At 39.9% G+C, this 23296-nt stretch overlaps 3 protein-coding genes across 3 annotated transcripts in view; all 3 read left to right on the top strand.

The window, feature by feature from the left end:
* The window catches only part of pdcd4a (programmed cell death 4a), a 37969-nt gene extending 35024 nt beyond the window's left edge, over window positions 1-2945 (top strand). Inside the window, exon 11 of the mRNA XM_062027099.1 lies at window positions 2050-2945. Within this exon, the coding sequence (XP_061883083.1) occupies window positions 2050-2101 (52 nt within the window). The 3' untranslated portion in view covers window positions 2102-2945. The remainder of the gene's footprint in view (window positions 1-2049) is intronic.
* Window positions 1-23296, top strand: part of LOC133634101 (programmed cell death protein 4-like) — a 175145-nt gene that overhangs the window by 35252 nt on the left and 116597 nt on the right. The window lies entirely within an intron of this gene.
* Window positions 4540-22482, top strand: LOC133634098 (mannosyl-oligosaccharide glucosidase-like). Its single transcript, XM_062027098.1, has 5 exons — window positions 4540-4633; window positions 10969-11332; window positions 11656-11879; window positions 14279-14472; window positions 15728-22482. Exons 2-5 carry the CDS (start codon window positions 10984-10986, stop codon window positions 17490-17492), a joined length of 2532 nt encoding a protein of 843 aa, XP_061883082.1. The 5' UTR covers window positions 4540-4633; window positions 10969-10983; the 3' UTR covers window positions 17493-22482.

Genomic DNA, 23296 nt, shown 5'->3' with positions numbered 1-23296 from the left:
TTTGTTTACATTCCCGGAAGATGCAGTCAAGATGGAAGAACTCGGATAACAGAGACTCTAACCAGGAGGACTTTTGACTTCGATACACAGACGCCTGTAGAGAACTGGGACAACACAGACTCTTACCAGGATTACTTTGATTTGGATGACAAAGACGCAGACGTGCTACTGTGAGTATGCAGCTTTGGCTTCTAAACATTTGATCGCTTGACCGTATGTGCGCAACTTTTTTTTGCGTATGTACGTAACTTTTTAAAAATATATAAGCTTTATGAACCTTGGGTTAGGTGAACGGTCTTTTGGGCTGAGTGATTGTGTGTGTTGATCAGGTGTTTGAATTGTATTGGCGTGTTCTATGGAGCTAGGAGCTAGCAGAGGAGCTAGGAGCTAGCGTAACAAACACGCAGGTGTTTTTATGCAGGATTAATTTGTGGCATATTAAATATAAGCCTGGTTGTGTTGTGGCTAATAGAGTATATATATGTCTTGTGTTTATTTACTGTTGTAGTCATTCCCAGCTGAATATCAGGTACCGTGAGTATGCAGCCTTGGCTGCTAAACATTTCATAGCTTGACCGTATGTGCGCGTCACGTACGTAACTTTTTAAAAATATATAAGCTTTATGAACCTTGGGTTAGGTGAACGGTCTTTTGGGCTGAGTGATTGTGTGTGTTGATCAGGTGTTTGAATTGTATTGGCGTGTTCTATGGAGCTAGGAGCTAGCAGAGGAGCTAGGAGCTAGCGTAACAAACACGCAGGTGTTTTTATGCAGGATTAATTTGTGGCATATTAAATATAAGCCTGGTTGTGTTGTGGCTAATAGAGTATATATATGTCTTGTGTTTATTTACTGTTGTAGTCATTCCCAGCTGAATATCAGGTCACCCCCGGCTCTCACAGCATCTTCCCTATCTGAATAGCTTCAACTCCCCACTAGTCCTTCACTTGCACTTTACTCATCCACAAATCTTTCATCCTCGCTCAAATTAATGGGGAAATTGTCGCTTTCTCGGTCCGAATCTCTCTCACTTCATGCGGCCATCATTGTAAACAATAGGGAACTTTGCGTATATGTTCAACTGACTACGTCACGCTACTTCCGGTAGGGGCAAGCCTTTTTTTTATCAGATACCAAAAGTTGCAATCTTTATCGTCGTTGTTCTATACTAAATCCTTTCAGCAAAAATATGGCAATATCGCGAAATGATCAACTATGACACATAGAATAGATCTGCTATCCCCGTTTAAATAAAAACAATTCATTTCAGTAGGCCTTTAAAGACTTAATTTGTAAATGTATCATTATTATATATACATATATTTATCTTCCAGATTGAATACAGAAAGTTAACAAAAGTATTAGTAATAGCTGTTAAATGGAGGAGTAGGATTAAATAAACAGTGCTTCTTCCTGCCCATTTTTGGACGTGTTGAACTTGGTGTGACACTGTAAATATGCCTTAAAAATACTGTGTAATCTCGATTCCATGTTCGACATAAACATAAAAAGCATTTTTCCATACAAATACGTCCTCTGAGACTGAAGAATTACAGTATCCTAGTGGTTCTTAAACCTTTTTCACCAAGTACCACCTCAGAAACACGTAGTTCTCCAAGTACCACCATCATTACCAACATTAAAATACAGTAGCATATTAGGTCTAAATATTCATTAAAGACAAGGCAGAGGGTTTATTTACCAAATATATTTAATATCGTTGGTCACTGTAACATTACACACAGTTTGAACAGTCACACTGTGTTTAAATATTTACTTAAGTGATTATTTGGCATACCACTAGATGAAGCCCACATACCACAGTTTGAGAATCACTGCAGTATTCACAATATTTTCTGGGAGTAAAATGACTACAAAATGTATTGAGAAATGTTTCTAAAAACAAAGGCTTAAAAAACTTTTAACCCACAAATGCTCCTAATGCACAATAATAGCCATGCTGTTTGATCATTGCATCATGTAAAACCTCTTATTTACTGTACAGTACATTAGGTTCCTGCAACATGCTTTTCATATTTTCCTCCACCAGAGGGCGGAAGCGTTTCGTAAGCGAAGGCGACGGAGGCGTGATTAAAAACTAATCCACGCAATGAAGACACAACTCAGGAGGAGGAGAGGTGGTTCGGGATACCTCTGCGTATAATCTGGACAGGAGGCTGCAAATTCCTCCCTTGATGACATCATCATCATCACACCGCTTTTGGTGAAAGGAGACCTAAGAGCTCCCCTTTCCCTTCATCTTGTTCATCACTCTTTTTGAGCTTTTTTTGTAAGAATGATCATATTTTTGGGGGGTTGAATCCCTCACACCTCTCGTTACCCAGCGTTTTTGTACCTGGTAAATAATTCAAGTCACAGCTTCAAAAGAAGGGAAGCGGACCTATTGGGTGTGTTGGAGATAAAGGGTGTTTTTCCTCTTGCATTGCTTCACCAAATGTAACTTATCAGGCTTTATTAAATGGACAAAGCACTTAAAAGAAAGCATCCTATTCAGTCAGTGAGCACTTTGTAATGCAGCTCACCAAAGAGGATCAAAGCATCGTATTTTTTCCAACCCCAAATTCGATCAAGTGCTTCTAATTTTTTATTTTTTTTTTGCAAAGCAAAAGGTGTTTGGGCGGTGATTTGAATATCTTGCATCAGGGGACACATATTGCAAGAACGTTCTGAAAATGACAATACATTGGGTGTGTGGTGTTAAAAGGCTTTTGAGCAAGGCAGCAGGTAAATGCAAAGCAAGAGAGAACCAGGCTGGAAAGTGTTTAAACATGCAATCTGTTCATGTCTGTGCGTTAGCAAAAAGCCTTTTGGTTCTGTTCAACATTCAGACTTCATTGCTTTTCTGTCTGTAACCGTTTTACTTGTTGACCAAAGTTTATGTATAAAAAATGTTATTTCGTTCATTAAAAAGGCAACACAAGAATGTTTCAGTATTATTTGTTTTTGGAAAATATAATCTGTAAAATATTTGTAAAAAGGAATTTTGGACATGTGTAGTAGAACATGTGGACACGAATCATGTTATTTATTCAAGGATACTATTAAACTGATCAAAGGGGGTAAAACATTTAAATTTATAAAAATATGAATATGTAAATATTTTTTTCAAAATCAAGTCTTTTGCCATGATAAATGCAGTATGCGTATATATATAATATATATATATATATATATATATATATATATATATATAATGTATATATATGTATATACACACACTATATTGCCAAAAGTATTTGGCCACCCTTCGAAATTATCAGAATCAGGTGTCCCAATCACTTGGCCCGGCCACAGGTGTGTCAAATCAAGCACTTAGGCATGGAGACTGTTTCTACAAACATTTGTGAAACAATGGGCCGCTCTCAGGATCTCATTTATTTCCAGCGTGGAACTGTCATAGGATGCCACCTGTGCAACAAATCCAGTCGTGAAATTTCCTCGCTCCTAAGTATTCCGAAGTCAACTGTCAGCATTATTATGAGAAAATGGAAGAGTTTGGGAACAACAGCAACTCAGCGCATAGTGCAAAGAGGTCGCCAACTTTCTGCACAGTCAGTTGCTACAGAGCTCCAAACTTCATGTGACCTTCCAATTAGCCCACGTACAGTACGCAGAAAGCTTCATGGAATGGGTTTCTATGGCCGAGCAGCTGCATCTAAGCCATACATCACCAAGTCCAATGCAAAGCGTTGGATGCAGTGGTGTAAAGCACGTCGCCACTGGAGTCTGGAGCAGTGGAGACTCATTCTCTGGAGTGATGAATCCAGCTTTTCCATCTGGCAATCTGATGGACGAGTCTGGGTTTAGAAGTTACCAGGAGAACGGTACATTTCGGACTGCATTGTGCCGAGTGTGAAATTTGGTGGAGGAGGAATTATGGTGTGAGGTTGTTTTTCAGGAGTTGGGCTTGGCCCCTTAGTTCCAGTGAAAGGAACTTTGAATGCTCCAGGATACCAAAACATTTTGGACAATTCCATGCTCCCAACATTGTGAGAACAGTTTGGAGCGGTGCTGGAGCCTAGCTGCATTCGGGCGCAAGACGGTCCACGCCCTGGACAAGTCGCCACCTCATCACAGGGCCAACGCAGATAGACAGACAGACTCACATTCACATACTAGGGCCAATTTAGTGTTGCCAATCACACTATATATTTAAAAATATGTTTATTTATTTATTAAATATTTTAATATATAGAAATACGAATGTTAATATTTTTTCCAAAATCAAGTCTTGCCATGATAAATGCAGTATTTATATATACATAGTGTGTTTGTATGTATGTATATATGTACTGCAAAAACATGGCGCTTGTTCACTGTGATTAAGGAAAGGAGTCAAACCGTCACAATAGTTTCAAATTGCGAGATATACATCCATCAACCATTTATTCTACAATAAATATTACCTATTGCGTTGTCAAATTCATCAGTGGACCTTCACGAATAAATAAATACATAGACCAGAGAAGAAAACACGACATAGTGACGTCATTAAAGTGCGACCCCCCCCTCCAACAGACGACGTCATTAAGGGTGGCGCGTACCCGGAAGCGGCTCGTAACCGACCAAGCTACCATCGGATAATGACAAGCTGAAACTGGGAAATTTGAAAGGTAGAGAGCCATTCACTCAATGAACATTCACTCTGCGTACATTCACGTAGTCTAAGAATAAAATAAAACACCGTGTTTTGTTGTCGACTGAACGTGTATGACAGGAAAAAAAACGTGAGCGTGTCGGCACTACGAGCTAGCTTGCAACGTTGACTTCAACGGAAACACCAGCATTGTTCCTCTCAACGTTGTGTTTATTTGCGATGCTTTGCACAAATGCGTTAAAGAAGCAGTCCACTCTCTGCATAAAACACTGCACGCTAGATTGCATGTTATGACGCGTGTTAAGTATCACCAACAATAAAACAATGAGCCGTGTCGAGAGATGGCCGATAATGGCTTTTTTTGACGATATCAACTGATACCGATATATACAGTCGTGGAATTAACACATTATTATGCCTAATTTTGTTGTGATGCCCCGCTGGATGCATTAAACAATGTAACAAGGTTTTCCAAGATAAATCAACTCAAGTTATGGAAAAAAAAATGCCAACATGGCACTGCCATATTTATTATTGAAGTCACAAAGTGCATTATTTTTGAAAAACATGCCTCAAAACAGCAGCTTGGAATTTGGGACATGCTCTGCCTGAGATAATCCTGATACCCACTACAACTATGGGAAATACTATACTTTGACTTTCACATAGTGCATTATTATTTATTTTTTTTAAACATGCCTCAAAACAACAGCTACAAAAACAATGAAGGCACACAGCGTCCAGAGTACACTAGAGTAATAAAGTAAACAATAACATAGTCCTCATTTAGTGCAAGACTGCCTGGCATACTGTATAACAGGAAATTATAAACTGGGCTCAATCTGAACAGCCGATATGGGCATCTACATCAACTATATGATTTGCCTGAGAAGCTGGACAGGTCAAAAAATAAAAAATAAATAAGTAAAAATACTTTTTGAGACCGATACCGATCATTTCCGATATTACATTTTAAAGCATTTATCGGCCGATAATATCGGACTGCCGTTATCTAGCGGTGTCTCCTGAGTCCTGAGCCAATAAATCAGTGTTTTTCAACCTCTTCTGAGCCAAGGCACCACCAGCAGAAAACATCAAAAAATGAAACTCAGTAGCCGATATTGACAATAAAAAGTCGTTCTCGCAATTGTTGGATATGAATTGAAACCATAACCAAGCATGCATCACTAAAGCTCTTGTCTCAAAGTAGGTGTGCTGTCACGACCTGTCACTATTTTGAGTTTTTTGGTGGTTTTCCTGTGTGTAGTGTTTTGGTTCTTGTCCCGCGCTCCTATTTTGGTGGCTTTTCCTTAGAGATGTCCGAAAATATCGGCCGATAAATGCTTCAAAAATGTCATATCAGAAATTATTGGTATCGGTTTCAAAAAGTAAAATAATGACTTTTTAAAACACGGACATAGGGCATAATTGCCTACCCTCCCGGGAGACTCCCGAATATTAGTGCCCCTCCCGAAAATCTCCCGGGGCAACCATTCTCCCGATTTCCACCCGGACAACAATATTGGGGGCGTGCCTTAAAGGCACTGCCTTTAGCGTCCTCTACAACCCGTCGTCACGCCCGCTTTTCCTCCATACAAACAGCGTGCCGGCCCAGTCACACAATATGTGTTGCTTTTTCACACACGTAAGTGAATGCAAGGCATACTTGATCAACAGCCATACAGGTCACACTGAGGGTGGCCGTATAAACATCTTTAACACTGTTACAAATATGCACCACACTGTGAGCCTACACCAAACAAGAATGACAAACACATTTTGGGAGAACACCCCCCCCCCCCCCCCCCCCCCTTCCTCTCCCGAATTCGGAGGTCTCAAGGTTGGCAAGTATGCTCTAGTATACTTTGGACTGAAGCTGTGTGCCTTCATTGTTTATGTAGCTGTTGTTTTGAGGCATTTAAAAAACAAAGCACTTTGTGAAAGTCTAAGTATAGTATTTCCCATAGTTGTAATGGGTATCAGGAAAAGCATGTCCCAAATTCCAAGCTGTTTTGAGGCATGTTTAAAAAACAACAACCTTTGACTTCAATAATAAAAATGGCAGTGCCATGTGGGCACTTTTTTCCATAACTGGAGTTGAAGTTGTTCTCTTATTTTGGAAAACCTTGTTTTTAATTGATTGATTGAAACTTGTATTAGTAGATTGCACAGAACAGTACATATTCCGTACAATTGACCACTAAATGGTAACACCCGAAATAAGTTTTTCAACTTGTCCACGTTAATCAATTCATGGTAAAGTTACATTGTTTAATGCATCCAGCGGGGCATCACAACAAAATTAGGCATAATAATGTGTTAATTCCACGACTGTATATATCGGTATCGGTTGATATCGGAATCGGTAATTAAGAGCTGGACAATATCGGAATGTCGGATATCGGTAGTTTCATCTCTTCCTTGAATGCTATTCCCGCACCTGCTTTGTAATCAAGAGTATTTAAGTTGTGCGGACGCTATCCTCCTTTGTGGGTACATTGTTGAATTGTCATGTACGAATGTACTATGTGGACGCCGTCTGCTCCACGCGCTGTAAGTCTTTGCTGTTGTCCAGCATTCTGTTTTTGTTTACTTTGCAGCCAGTTCAGTTTTAGTTTCGTTTTGCGTAGCCATCCCTAAGCTTCAATGGGCCCCATTCAGCAACCGTTCTTAACCCTTGTGTGGTGTTCATATTGTTGTTACACAGCCAGTGCTGCAACAACTAATCGATTAAAATCGATTATAAAAATAGTTGGCGATTCATTTTAGTCATCGATTTGTTGGATCTATGCTATGCGCATGTGCAGAGGCAATTTTTTTTTTTTTTAATTTTTAAATTTTTTTTTTTTTTTAATAAACCTTTATTTATAAACTGCAACATGTACAAACAGCTGAGAAACAATAATCAAAATAAGTATGGTGCCAGTATGCTGTTTTTTTCCCAATAAAATCCTGGAAAGGATAGAAATGTAGTTTGTCTCTTTTATCCGATTATTAATCGATAAATCGAAGTAATAATCGACAGATTAATCGATTACCAGATTAATCTTTAGTTGCTGCAACAACTAATCGATTAGAATCGGTGATAAAAATAGGTGATAAAAATAGGTGGCGATTAATTTAGTCATCGATTCGTTGGAGCTATGCGAATGCGCAGAGGCAATTTTTATTTTTTAATTTTTTAAAAACCTTTATTATAAACTGCAACATGTACAAACAGCTGAGAAACAATAATCAAAATAAGTATGGTGCCAGTATGCTGTTTTTTTTCCAATAAAATACTGGAAAGGATAGAAATGTTTGTCTCTTTTATCCGATTGTTAATCGATTATCAAATTAATCGTTAGTTGCAGCCCTAATATATATATATATATATATATATATATATATATATATATATATATATATATATATATATATATATATATATATATATACATATATATACATATATATATATATATATATATATATATATATATATATATATATATATATATATATATATATATATTGTGTGTGTATATGTATATGTGTATATATGTATATGTATATATATATGTATACATATATATATATATGTATATATTAGAGATGCGCGTATAGGCAATTATTTAATCCGCAACCGCATCACAAAAGTCGTCATCCACCCGCAATCCACCCGAACTAACATTTTGTCAAAACCACAACCGCCCGCCACCCACCCGTTGTTATACATCTAATATAGACGATACAAGGCATTCCTGTTAAAGAAATGAGACTGATCCAATGCAGCAGAGACATTCAATGCGTGCCACGCAATAATATTTCTTGGCCACGCATTAAAGCATACTTGCCAACCCTCACGGTTTTACCGGGAGACTCCCGGTATTCAGCCGGAGCTGGAGGCCACGCCCCCTCCAGCTCAATGCGGACCTGAGTGGGGACAGCGGCGAAAGTCTGTTTTCACGTCCGCTGTAGAATGATCGAGGGCGAGTTCTTAGTTTCTTATGTGGGTTTATTGTTAGGCAGTTTCATCAACGTCCTCCCAGCGCGGTAACAACACACAACAACAGCAGTCACGTTTAGTTTACCGTAAAGCAGTTCGCCTGCCGTAAACTGCAATGTTGTGACACTCTTAAACAGGACAATACTGCCATCTACTGGAAAGCCTTCAGAACACTGAAATTCAAGTATTTCCTTTTATTTATATGTATAATTTAAAAAAAAAAAAAAAAATATATATATATATATATATATATATAGGAAATACTTGAGTTGGTGAATTCTACCTTAAATATATTCCCCTCTTAACCACGCCCCCAACCATGACCCCGGCAGGCAGTGTTGCCCGGTTTGAGACTGTCACAGCATAGCTGTTTACGGCAGACGACCTGCTTTACGGTAGGACAAAAAAGGGACTGTTGTTGTTGTGTGATGTTGCCGTACTGGGTAGACGTTCATGAAAACTGCCTACAATAAACCCACCTAAAGAAACAAAGAACTCGCCCTTGATCATTCACATGGGTAACAACAATAAACTATGTATTTTTTTTCTGAATTGGTTCAACCGCCATTTAAAATCTATTTTTTTCGTCATACAACCGCCCGACCCGCGGTTTACCCGCGGACTCCGCGGGTGTACCCGCTAACCACGCATCTCTAGTATATATGTGTGTGTGTGTGTGTGTGTGTGTGTGTGTGTGTGTGTGTGTGTGTGTGTGTGTGTGTGTGTGTGTGTGTGTGTGTGTGTGTGTGTGTGTGTGTGTGTGTGTGTGTGTGTGTGTGTGTGTGTGTGTGTGTGTGTGTGTGTGTGTGTGTGTGTGTGTGTGAGAGAGATGAGCACGGCGTGGCGAAGTTGGTAGAGTGGCCGTGCCAGCAATCGGAGGGTTGCTGGTTACTGGGGTTCAATCCCCACCTTCTACCATCCGAGTCACGTCCGTTGTGTCCTTGGGCAAGACACTTCACCCTTGCTCCTGATGGCTGCTGGTTAGCGCCTTGCATGGCAGCTCCCGCCATCAGTGTGTGAATGTGTGTGTGAATGGGTGAATGTGGAAATACTGTCAAAGCGCTTTGAGTACCTTGAAGGTAGAAAAGCGCTATACAAGTATAACCCATTTATCATTTATATTTATATAGACATTTCAAAACACACACATTCATCAATTACCGGGGCGTTGATTTAGTGATTGGTGACTCTTTAAAAGACCAACAGGCCTCTCACACCCTGTTGCAACTCATCTCACACAATGGCAATGCTTTTGCTGCTACTGCAAGATGCTGCAGATTGTGCCCTGGGGAGGGAGCGCATATTTCACGACCATGTAGACCTATTTGCCCGAAGTGACGAATATTTATTTGAACGCTTTAGGCTACCTCAGCAGTCCCCCATTTCTTAAACATACGTTTTGACGTTATGTACTTCCCCCGCGGGATAATATGAATTTCTCTTCTGTAATCTGTTTGTGTTTTCTCCGTGTGTTTGATGTTCGGCTTTTCCGCCGGAATTGTGCCCTTATATGGGGAATTAAGGGCGTTTACCTATGCAAATTATGGAATCAAGGGTGTTTACATATGCATATTGGGAAAATAAGGGGGTGTTTATATGCAAATTATGATAGAAACGCACGCGCATTGTTGCAGCTCAATGATTTTTGTTTACATCAAGCAACGTTCGTTTGCGAGAAGAGCGGGTGTGGCCGCTGTGTAACAACAATATGAACATCTGTCCTATCCAGTATTTTATTGAAAAAAAAACAGCATACTGGCACCATACTTATTTTGATTATTGTTTCTCAGCTGTTTGTAAATGTTGCAGTTTATAAATAAAGGTTTATTAAAAAAAAAAAACATTTTTTGAAAAATAAAAAAAATAAAAATAAATAAAACTTCTGCGCCTGCACATACCATTGATCCAACGAATCGATGACTAAATTAATTGGCAACTATTTTTATAATCGATTTTAATCGATTAGTTGTTGCAGCCCTAATATATATATATATATATATATATATATATAAAATTTCGACGGGTTGGTGACCCCTGTTTTAGATATTTGCTGTTATTTGAATTTAAAAAAAAATAATTTTTTTTAATGCATTTTATTTTGGATAAACCAGATGTACCTAATTGTGAAGTGAACTGAACGGATTGAGTGTTTGGTTGATATCCTTACTTAAAGTGGTAAGTTGCTACTACTTTGTAGCTAAGTTAAAAAAAAAAAATGGCAACGTGTACATTTTGGCAAAAGACAACACGCCTATCAGTAAGAATCTTTCACTCCGTTACAAAACAAAGCATTTCTTGTTGAAAAACAAAAAAAAAGGTTTGATTTGTTATGCCATCTCCACATGTTCCCTTCTTTTTCCCAGGTTGAGAAGGGCAGGATGGGCAGACAGCGGAAGAGGGTGGTGACGGGGGAGGCTGCCCCTCCTCTGAGAAAAGACGATAAGCCCCCAGCGTTCCACCGCAAGGAGAAAAAAAAGAAAATCGACATTGGCAAAATTTTCATCAACATCTCAATAGGCCTTTGTGTGGTCAGCCTGATCTGGTTCTTCTATGCCCTGTACATGCGGTCCAGTCTGGCCAAGCGGGTCGTGACCCTGCACCCGTCACCTCGTGTTCTTGATGCCAATTCCAGCAGTTCCCAGGTCTCACCAGAGAGATTCTGGGGTTCTTACAGGCCACAGGTCTACTTTGGTATGAAAACAAGGAGTCCCAGGTCAATTGTGACAGGTATGCATACTCAAGCCAATAAGTAATAGTTAAAACTGTCACTTAAAAATATTCTTACAGCTGTTCAGTAGAATTAAAGTAACACTTTGATTATTGGTAACATTTTTCTTTTTTTGAAACTGGGTGAGTGTGAATGCTGTCTGTCTATCTGTGTTGGCTCTGCAATGAGGTGGCGATATGTCCAGGCAGGGTGTACCCCGCCTTCCGCCAGAATGCAGTTAGGATAGGCTCCAGCACCCCCGTGATCCCGAGAGGGACAAGCGGTAGAAAATGAATAGATGGATAGGTCTATTCACCTAGCCTCTCTCTCGCTCTACAATCAGGTATGATGTGGATGCGTCAGTTTTCGGACATGGACGTAATCCTCAGGCACACCTGCGAGCAAGGAGATCGCTTGCAGGGTTACGGCTGGCTGATGCATGATGGGATCACCTTTGGCGTCCAGGAGATCAGAGACAGCGATTTCACACTGACCACAGAGTTTGTCAAGAGAATGGGAGGAGATCACGGTGGGGACTGGACTTGGCGGGTCACTACTAAACAGCACGTGAGTATTGGATTGCTCTGTTCAGCTTTTGTTGTAAAGTGGTACCTCAACGTATGAGTAATTTGAGATACCAACTGTCTCTCAGCTTTTTGTTATGCTTTAAGTTGAGAGCATATATTTTAGTTACCAATTTTTTTCACCCAGTTTGAGTAATAATTGTAACAGGCTCGTGTCCAACCATCGGAAGTAAGGGAGTTAGTTAGAAAGAGAAGAAGCGTACAAACCATTAAAAACATGTACCAGCTGTTTGCGAGTCAGCCCTGCCGTAGCGTCCGTCTGCAACACAGAAGCTGCAGCCATCCTCCGCGCAACATGCTGCCACTAACGTTCAGGCAACATGCATTCATAAAAATATTGAAAAGCTGCAGATGCCGTGTTTGACGTGTTTCAATTTGTTCTGTCTTGTCCAAGAGTTGGCAACCTTCCTCATAAAAAAGCCATATGAGCCCATTAACCACCAAATAAAACCCACGTGCGCCGTATGAGCCCTAAAACATCACTTATAGTTTCATTACACATATGCTATAGTATTTATGAAATCAAACACTAGACAGAAAACAACTCAAGTACTTTTGCTCTGATCAGCTTTCCGCAGCAGTTTCGAAACTGGTCTTTCGGTCATCTCAAGCGAGCTATTTTTCCACGAATGCTGTGTGTTTGTTCAGGAAATGTCTTTCAACATTAGATTTTAAGTTGTTTGCGGTTTTTTCCCCACATGTTAGCACCATACTTGCCAACCTTGAGACCTCCGAATTCGGGAGATGGGGGAATATATATATATATATATATATATATATATATATATATATATATATATATATATATATATATAATCCGTTCATGAATGAGTATATCCGTGTTCAATGGAGAAGTCTGATCTACAAAATTTGCAGGCAGCATACCCCTACCCCTTCGATCTGTCCTGGATGAACTGAAATTATTTTTTCCAATCATTTTGGAACTTGCAAGCGTACTTCTTCTTACTCGTCGTCGCCATGTCTCTTCTTCGTTCTTCTGCTTCGTCTCTGTTATGTTTTTGGACATTACTACTTGCCGTAGTTTTGAAGCAATGCATGATGGGAATCCGGATGTTGTCTGTCAGTGTATTAACGTGCCGGCTGGAATAAACACACGCTGAGAAATAACTCTGTGCCTGCCTACTTTATGGGTTATAGATAAACCTATGGATAACGGAGACATATATAATAGTCTCCTTTTCAGGTGAGAGACGGCGCTAAAGGCAGTGCCTTTAAGGCACACCCCTAAATTTGTTGTCCGGGTGGAAATCGGGAGTAATTCGGGAGAATGGTTGCCCTGGGAGATTTTCGGGAGGGGCACTGAAATTCGTCAAAATCGGGAGGGTTGGCAAGTATGGTTATCACACAATTGAACCAACCTTATCAACCGTGAAAGCGAATTAATCTGTCAAAGAAGCATTGAATGTTGTATTTCATTAGAAATTGTTTTATCTGTCCATTGCTAGTTTACCAGGGGTTGACCGCTAAAAACAATACAATGGCTTAGAAGCAAAAGATGACGCATTGGTGGTGTGACGTACATTTCGATCGACAAAATCATCCATCTATCCATTTTGTACAGCTTATCCCTTTTGGGGTTGCGGGGGGTGCTGCAGCCTATCTCAGCTGCATTTGGGTGGAAGGCGGGGTACACCCTGGACAAGTCGCCACCTCATCGCAGGCAGAGGGGTTAGTGCGTCTGCCTCACAATACGAAGGTCCTGGGTTCGATCCTGCGCTCACTATCGACAAAATATGAAATACATTTTATTTTTATCCCTGAACGCTCTAAAATAACAACTGTTACATTGAATTACACTTAACTAAATTAAAAAAATTAAAATTGAATAGCCAATATTTATTGACATTTTGTTTTAAAGCCAAAGGGAGCGATGGCAGAGGCATGAAAGAGCCGCATGATCTGCGGGTTGCAGATCCCTGGTCTAGTCCTAACTCAACAAACTGGTTGGTCAAGCATTATCTTTGGTACACATACATACATATCCCTAGTCAACTCTGACCTCCCAGATCCAAAGCAAATGCTTACGTTATTTCATAAAAATACTGTAGCCAATTGTAGTACATGTTATTGTAATGTTTTTCAAACAATATTTATTGTCTAAAAGCAAGTTGTTATTTTTATAAGGCATGTTACATGGTAAAATTGTGGTGTTTCGGGAGTGCCAAACACAGATTAAATTGTTCTCAATTCATTTCAATAAGCGGGGCTGCTTTGAGTTATGAGTGTTCTGCGGTACGAGCTCTGTCAAAGAACGCAATGTGCTTGTAAGTTGAGGCACCACTCTACGTGCATCTACTGCTTGTTCCTTTCAATGAGTTGGAGTTTAACAGGACGTTATTTTTTTTGTGTTATATCCATCAGAGCTCTGCCCCAAAGGCACCAGTCCTCTCTCTGATGTTATACGCAGCTGCAGATACCCAAGGGTCACTGGAGGCTCATGTAGAGGAGAAAAGCCGCCTTGCTTCCATCACCGGCGTCTCCGAAGAGCTTGGCAATTTCAAAATCACATTTCGAAAACCAGTCACCGGGGAATTATCCAGTCCTAAATATGCGAGGTAAGCATATGAATATACAAAGTAAAAATAGTATCTGTGGTGTTTGCAAGGGATGACTTGGTACAAAGAACACAAAATAATTATTTTCATGATAAAGTCTTTGATTACTACCAATGTGGTTCTGGTTGGTGTTATAATTATGCATTTTTTTGTATTTGTCTAAAATTGTGGGGGTTATTCAAATGTTTAATATTCTAATGGACAGCCTTATACCAACCACAGAAGTATGGTGCCTATAGGGTGCAGTATGTTATGGTTATTTGTTCCAATAGAAACAGTTATAGTTAAATTACTTATCAGGTCATGATGAGGGTTGTTAACGATAAACCAATGCGACCACATATCCGGTTAGAGAAGTGGCCGGTTCCGCTACATCCGTTACAGCCCCCTCAAGCGATAAGATTCAGCTGTGAATTATTAGGTCAATCGAGTGTAGAAACATAAACCTGTTATCGCGTCAAACTAGAAATCAGTTGACTGTTTTTGTCTTTAAAACGACACGAGAGCCAGGGTTGTCTGTGAAAACAGTCACGCCCTTTTTACCTAACTGTAGACTAGAATAGGCGTAGATACATGGACCGGATATTGCCCGAGACTAGCAAGCAGTAGACAGTTTAAAAGAATGCGAGAGTCTCTGCTGCCCACCAAACAATTACCTGCAAGATTCGTAAGGTCAACACTGCGGACCGTCTCTGTGCTGTGCCGTGCGTCAATATTATAACATCCCAAGTAATGGAGGTTCAAACAGATTCCCAGTTTCTTTATTTCACAAAATGCAACGTTCTCGTACAACGGGCTCATATTCCGTGTCTCGTTCTCTTTTCCGACATCATTCAAACGACCTTTCAACTCCACAACACACGTCACTTCCCATCCTTGTCCTGGAAGTCTCGACCTCTAGTCTAAATTATTCATACACTAAATCAAATTGTTCTGATTTATAAATTAATCTTTTTTTTAATCGTATCGTTCATCAGAAAGAGAATTACATCCCTAGTCATGATCCACATTATGGCAGTATAAAGCAGGTATTTGTTGTGACAAATGTTTAGAGCACTGACAGTTAAAAGTATATAAAGAAAGAAATGGACTCTGACAGGATAAGCTGTAAACCACAATATATATATCATATAACAATATGAATGGAGGCTTTCATACAACAAAGTTAGACAATCTGGATGGACAAATAATATGTTTGATATTTAATTCATGGTAAACTGCCTTATAGTAAATGAATGGTTTCCTGCCTTTTCAGTTATAACTACCTTCAGACTGTCTCTCCTGGCTTGGAGAAGCTGACCGAAATTGTGAAGCACAGTCTGAACCGCAGGTTTGTCTACAGCCCACCATCAGGCGAAAAGAGGCATTACATTGCCGTAGACACCTACAAGCCCCCGCATCCCCAACATAAGCCACCCGATGCGAGGAAAGAGAGCGACTTTGTGGTTCACCAAGTCACGGTCCAAACACCGTTTCAAATGGAAGTTCTCTTTGAGTCTGGAAGCTTTCGCAGCCGGCACGACCAGCTCGTGGGCCCGATCATGACCCAGGAGCTGGAGAAGAGGAAATCTGAGTTTGACGCCAAGTTTGAGGAGACGTTTGGGCTTGAAAGCAAAGGCTACAGTCAGCCACATATCAGGTTAGGCAAGGCGGCGCTTAGCAACATGTTGGGTGGAATGGGTTACTTCCACGGCCAGTCAGTGGTACAGTCCATCTACAATGAATACCCACTCCTGTACCCCCAAGGTGTGTTATTCACTGCAGTCCCATCACGCTCTTTCTTTCCCAGGGGTTTTCTTTGGGATGAGGGTTTTCACCAACTGCTGCTGAGTAAGTGGGATCCACAGGTGACGAGAGAGGCAGTTTCCCACTGGATAGACTTAATGAATATGGAGGGCTGGATCCCCCGTGAGCAGATACTCGGCGACGAGGCTCACAGTAAGGTCCCTGCTGAGTTTGTAGTTCAGCGGAACGAGAACGCCAATCCGCCCACTCTCTTTTTAGCTCTTGAAAAACTAATTGAACAGTTCTCTTTAAACCCGGCCAGCATGGAGTCTCAGCCAACCTTGCCTTTTCTCAAACGACTCTACCCAAGACTAAAAACCTGGTTTGAGTGGTACAATACCACTCAGTCGGGACCCTTGCCTAACTCGTACCGGTGGCGTGGACGTGACAAGGACACCAATGTCTTCCTCAATCCTAAGACTCTGACATCGGGTCTTGACGATTACCCACGAGCCTCACACCCGTCCGCAGATGAGCGCCATGTGGACTTGCACTGCTGGATGGCTTTGTCCTCCAGCATCATGGCTCGAATCGCTCAGCTTTTAGGTGAACCCCACCAGGACTATGAAGCTACCCACAAAATGCTCACGGACAACAATCTGCTGAATGAACTACACTGGTCCGTGCAGCTCCATGCTTTCAGTGACTATGGCAACCACACACCGGCTGTGACCTTGCAGCAGGAAAAGGTGTACATCTCCCCCGGAGAACGCCGCCATCAGTTCCCTGTGGCACGTCTTGTGCGCCATGTCCGCAAGGCTCCCAAACTCCAATATGTCAACGCTTTGGGTTACGTTAGTTTGTTCCCCTTCTTACTACATGTTCTCCAGCCGGACTCGCCCAAAATAGAACACATTCTTAATGACATGAAAGACCCCAATAAGCTGTGGACACCTTACGGCCTGCGTTCTCTTTCAAAGACCGATCCCATGTATATGAAACGCAACACGGAACACGATGCCCCCTACTGGAGGGGACCGATATGGATTAATATAAACTACCTGGCAGTGAGAGCCCTTCACCACTACAGCAATACACAGGGGCCATATCAAGAGCGGGCAGCTGCTCTTTATGAGGAACTCAGGACTAACATTATCAGTAATGTGTACAGACAGTATGTTGAAACAGGTTATATCTGGGAACAGTACAATGATACCACTGGCAGGGGTCAAGGAAGTCACCCCTTTACTGGCTGGTCGGCCCTAACTTTGTTAATGATGGCTGAACAGTACTAATATATTTTTGTCAGGTACTGAGTCCACAGTACATGATTTGAAGAAGAAAAACAATCTAGCTTTGATTCATGAACAGTGTTATGAATAACGGCATGACAAAATAACGGTGTTCGCCGGCAACAAAACTCAAAATGAAACATTCAGGAAATGTCAGAAATAAGATAAGGGACAAGTGATTAAGTTTTAGGTGTGATCTGGATGATTTCTACTACGTCACCTTGCGTTTAGGTCACAAGCTTAAACTTCCTTGTGTGTGTGTATGCTAGAGGCCACGCCTCCACCCACAGAGACTAAAACAGTGCAGTCTGTTTTGAAGCGACAGGGGGACAAGAAACACGCACAGACATGCCAATTTTACTTATCCTTCAATAAATTAGTTTATGTTATCGCTGGGGTTTTGTTGTCTCTTTGTTAGTTGGCAACATAGCTCACACAATTATTGGTGGATTTTAATAAAACCTTCAGGAAATGTCAGAAATGGAATAAGGAACACGTTTGTAGATGTTGGGGGTAATTCGGATCACCGTCTACAGTCAGGATTTTTCAGAAGAATTCTTTAATATTGGGAGACAGGGCCTGGCGGAGGTCTGCGTACTCTGGGTGCTTTTGTAGTTATCGTGGTTTTCTGATTATGTATATTTAAATACTATTTCAAATGTTGCAACACTCTTACTGTTAGCGTCAGTGTGGTCAAGGAGAGACCCGGCCGTCGACGCATTTTCAATTGCTTTATTAACTTGCGGTAACAATAACATGCAGTGAACCCATTCAACAGTCGCTGCTGTTGGTCCTGACTTACGCCAGTCACTCCACACGCAGACTGGTAACTAGGGATGGATACCAAATTCTGTACTTTTGTAGATACCGAGCCGACCAAATTCCGTTGGGACTGCCGGGTACCGATTCATGTAAACTCAAACGGTATCATATTTCGATACCTTGGTTGCTTGTGACGTCACGTTCAGTTGCAGACTCAGCACTTGGCGTGCAACCAAGCCCTTAGCCGGAGTGCCTCTAGATAGTGTTATAATTTTACATGCCAACAAACAAAGCAAGCATCCCTTATAGAAGATGCTCAAAAGTAAGGCTCCGCTTTTCAAAATGTGTTATCTCGATGCTAATTTACATTGGAAATGCCATATGCCAGTGTTTAATATACATCAACAACAATCCAAAAGTTCGAAAACCGAGGTCCAGCTGTACCAGAAAGCCAGTGTTGTTTACCACTGCACTATGAAAATGATGGCAAGAAGAATCCATAATTCTCCGTTTAAGCCCTTTTGCAAGTGTGATTTTTAAGGACAAACGTATGCAGTTGCGTGTTGGCATGAGGCCAAAATGAACAAGTATGACTTTCTAAAGTATCCATGTTCGTGTGGACATGGGCTAAGATGCACGTACAATCAAAGAACTGCTGTGTAATCAATACAATACTTTGTAAACATTTTGTAGGGCTCAACCAAAGACAAGACTGGCACCTTCAACTAAATGGCAAAGAATACTTCCTGGCTATATTAACAGAGGACAAAATGTACATGCTGTGATATTTCAGTATATCCACTATAAAAAAGAGAAACCTCAATCTATCAATCAATCAATGTTTATTTATATAGCCCTAAATCACAAGTGTCTCAAAGGGCTGCACAAGCCACAACGACATCCTCGGTACAGAGCCCACATACGGGCAAGGAAAAACTCACCCCAGTGGGATGTCAATGTGAATGACTATGAGAAACCTTGGAGAGGACTGCATATGTGGGTAACCCCCACCCCTCTAGGGGAGACCGAAAGCAATGGATGTCGAGTGGCTCTGACATAATATTGTGAAAGTCCAGTCCACAGTGGATCCAACACATCAGCTAGAGTCCAGTCCATAGTGGGGCCAGCAGGAAACCGTCCCGAGCGGAGACGGGTCAGCAGCGCAGAGATGTCCCCAACCGATGCACAGGCTAGGAAACCTGTCTTCAGTTTTGTTGGCTTTAACTGCAGCAACATTCTGACACTTGCAATGCTCTGCAAAAATGCCCCCCCTGTTGCAAAGTAGACTTGCAAGAAATAACTGCACAGCATTAAATTGAATTAAAACATCTAGATGTTTTACCAAACAATTAACCACACACACACAAAATACCAAAAATTGGTACTGTTGGGTGCCGTTATCGATTCCCAGGTATACCGAGACTCGGTACCTAATTACATTTATTAAGGAGTAAATCCGTTACTTCCATCTATTTTCTACCGCTTATCCCTTTCTGGATTGCGGGGGTCTGGAGCCTATCCCAGCTGCACTCGGGTGGAAGGCAGGGTACACGCTGAACAAGTCCGCACCTCATCGCAGGGCCAACACAGAAATTTGTTACTTCTAGATAAACTTTTTGGGAAAGTACCTGAATAATGACTTTTTTTTTTTTTTAGGTAACACTGTTCATGAATGTACTAATTGACCAATGCAGGTCAGTTGTATTGTGTAAAACAGGGGTGTCAAACTCATTTTAGCTCAGGGGCCACATGGAGGAAAATCTATTCCCAGGTGGGCCGGACTGGTAAAATCATGGCATGATAACTTAAAAAGAAAGACGACTTCAGATTGTTCGCTTTGTTTTACTTTGGCCAAAAACAGAATTGATTGATTGATTGATTGAAACTTTTATTAGTAGATTGCACAGTACAGTACATATTCCGTACAATTGACCACTAAATGGTAACATCCGAATAAGTTTTTCAACTTGTTTAAGTCTGGGTCCACGTTAATCAATTCATGGTAAAACACATTCTGAAAATGTACAAATCACAAATTATCCTTTTGACAAAACACTTCAAATTCTGAGGGAAAAAAACGTGTGCGGTTTGGAAAACACAACAAACTTAGACATTGTCTCAGTGCATCTACAAAGCCAATAAACATGAAGTCACAAACTAGCTGGGATTGAACAAAATAAATAAACTTCTAGGTGTCAAATACCTCATTTGCCATGTCCAGGTATTAACCCTGTGCTAACTCGACAAACTACTCACACTGATGTAAAAACTGTTGAAGATGGTTGAGTTACACTCACGTTTGTCATTTTTGACAGAGACATTTAGGGGCAATGAGGGCGCCAAAGAACAATGCGTTTGAGGCAGAAGACCTAAAACTGCAGGTTTTGCATGTCATTTGTTCGAGGGGAGGAGCCACAGCCATGCGTTACCACAGGTTTATGCGTTTTACTGCGTACCTTTTGCTGGGCCCCGGTATCAAGCGTTTGCTTGCCCAACAGAGTTGTTATTGCGACACCCAGTGGACACATTTAGATCAGCAGTTTCTTTCATTAAACAATCTCAGCTCAGTTTTCTTTACTTGGCAAACTCATCTAGCTGTTCGTGGGACTGATCCGACCCACGGGCCGAACGTTTGACACCCCTGGTGTAAAAGTATGTACTGTACAAAGTGTAGCTACCCTGTCTCTATGAAGCCATTAATTTACAGTCGTCCCTCACCACATCATGCTTCACTCTTATCGCAGGTTTTTAAAGTATTTTATAAGTATTTTTGGCCTAAATTAAGCATTTTGAAGCATTAAAATGGCTAAATGAACTGAACATACTACATTAGTATTGGCCACCATCGAGACCAAACCAATCAGCGCGCACTGTTCTGTATCGTGGACAATGATTGGCTCAGCTTCAGGCAGCATCCAGTCCCGCCTTTACGGGTGTAAAGGTGATTATATGGGTGTTATTTCATGCTCAGAGGGCTCTCGTTGTGTTGAAAAGAAATTATTTTGACCGTGTTTTATGCTGTGTATTTGATTTATAATAATAAATCTTACGTTGCGGGAATTAATTTACTACAATCAGGACCGGAACAAATTTACTGTAGCGAAACATGCTGTTTTATTTAAATATCAGGGAGTGGCTTTCTGCTTCTATTAAACCTGCCACGCATGAATGAACGTTTACTTGACATTTGTACTGTTTTCTCATCATGACTGCTTATTTGGATTATTGCATCGGCCTTCATTCACTCACTTACTGCTTTTGAAAGCAGTCGTGTTTTGTATTTGCCGCCTGGAGGGAATCAGCATTTACTTTGCCATCGATCATGTTAGTGTCAACATTGTTTCAAAAGAATAAATGATTTGAATATGGATTTGCTTATATTTATGATTTATGAATGATACCTCCCTAAACCAACTTCGGTTAGTTAGCTTGACTGGTTTTTAAAAATTGTCTTTATTTTTCTCAAACACAAGAGTGTTGAGGCACATATTTTGGGGAAGCACAGATCAGGGGTTCTTAACCTTTTTGGCCTCAGGGCCCAACTTTTTCACTACAGAGGTATTAGTCAAGCTAATACAACAGAAAAAAACAGGACAAAATCTTACAAAATACACAAAAATGTTTCAAACCATAAAAAAAGGAAATGAGTAAAAAAAAATAAAAGCATAAAAATACTAAACATGTAAATAACACTCAACTAAAGCATCCAACTTTGACACAAGTTTAGTATGGAAGTAGAATTGTCTCACATCAACTTATATAAATATCAATATGATATTAATACATATGCATATATTAATAAATATACAAATACAAATGTGATATACAAATATATAATTTGTTTAAATGCATATTTGTAAATATATTTTTGAGATTTGGAAATATATACAAATGAAATGTTTAAGCTCACATCAACACCTGTAAAAGCTGAGTGACTGACTAAACTATATAGTAGATACCACCATGGCACTACTACAACACACTTGAAACAGTTATCAATACTAGTTATTACTTACCCATCCATTTAATCCACTATATGACCCGCCCTAGTGGGTCTCTGATTGGCTCATCAGTGTCTGACCATGTCTGTGACCCAGACCGCTCTGGCTGCAGGTGTTCAGGGGAGTGTGTAACTCCACATTCCAAACTCGGTCACATTTATTTGTGCATCTGGTTTGTGGTAGGAATGTCTCATCGACAAAAAAGCGATCCATATATGCAAATTCAATACAAATACAAAATCAAGCATATTTATATTCAAATCTCAAAAATATATTTACAAATACACGTTTATTTATACATATTCTTGATTTATTTGTATGTCACATTTTTGTATTTATAAATTTTATTTGTATATATTTTCAAATCTCAAAAATATATTTACAAATACGCATTTATTTATACAAATAATTTATTTGTATCTCATATTTGTATTTGTATATTTATTTATATATGCATATGTCTTAATATCATATATATATATATATATATATATATATATATATATATATATATATATATATATATATATATATATATATATATATATATATATATATATATATATATATATATATATATATATATAATATATATATAAGTTGATGTGAGACAATTCTACTTCCATAGTTTAGCTCCTGTTAATGATATACATGTGTCTGACCATGTCTGTGACCCAGACCACTCGGGCTGCAGGTGTTCAGGGGAGTGTGTAACTCCACATTCCAAACTCGGTCACATTTATTTGTGCATCTGGTTTGTGGTAGGAATGTCTCATCGACACAAAAGCGATACACATATGCAAATTCAATATGAATACAAATACAAAATCAAGCATGTTTATATTCAAATCTCAAAAATATATTTACAGAAAACGTTTATTTATACAAATTCTTGATTTTTTTGTATGTCACATTTTTATATTTATACATTTTATTTGTATATATTTTCAAATCTCAAAAATATAATTACAAATACGCATTTATTTATACAAATTATTTATTTGTATCTCATATTTGTATTTGTATATTTATTAATATATGCAT

This window comes from Entelurus aequoreus, linkage group LG18 (genome assembly GCF_033978785.1).
Source record: "Entelurus aequoreus isolate RoL-2023_Sb linkage group LG18, RoL_Eaeq_v1.1, whole genome shotgun sequence".
Lineage (NCBI taxonomy): Eukaryota > Metazoa > Chordata > Actinopteri > Syngnathiformes > Syngnathidae > Entelurus > Entelurus aequoreus.
The sequence above is the reverse complement of the archived record's forward strand: the minus strand, read 5'-3'. Positions and strand labels throughout refer to the sequence as shown.

Bases quoted from the DNA above. Each gene is read 5' to 3' on its own strand.
- LOC133634098 (XM_062027098.1), top strand. From the start codon at position 10,984: ATGGGCAGACAGCGGAAGAGGGTGGTGACGGGGGAGGCTGCCCCTCCT. The intron at 11,333-11,655 runs GTATGCATACTC...CTCTACAATCAG, and splicing joins TCCCAGGTCAATTGTGACAG to GTATGATGTGGATGCGTCAG. The intron at 14,473-15,727 runs GTAAGCATATGA...CTGCCTTTTCAG, and splicing joins TCCAGTCCTAAATATGCGAG to TTATAACTACCTTCAGACTG.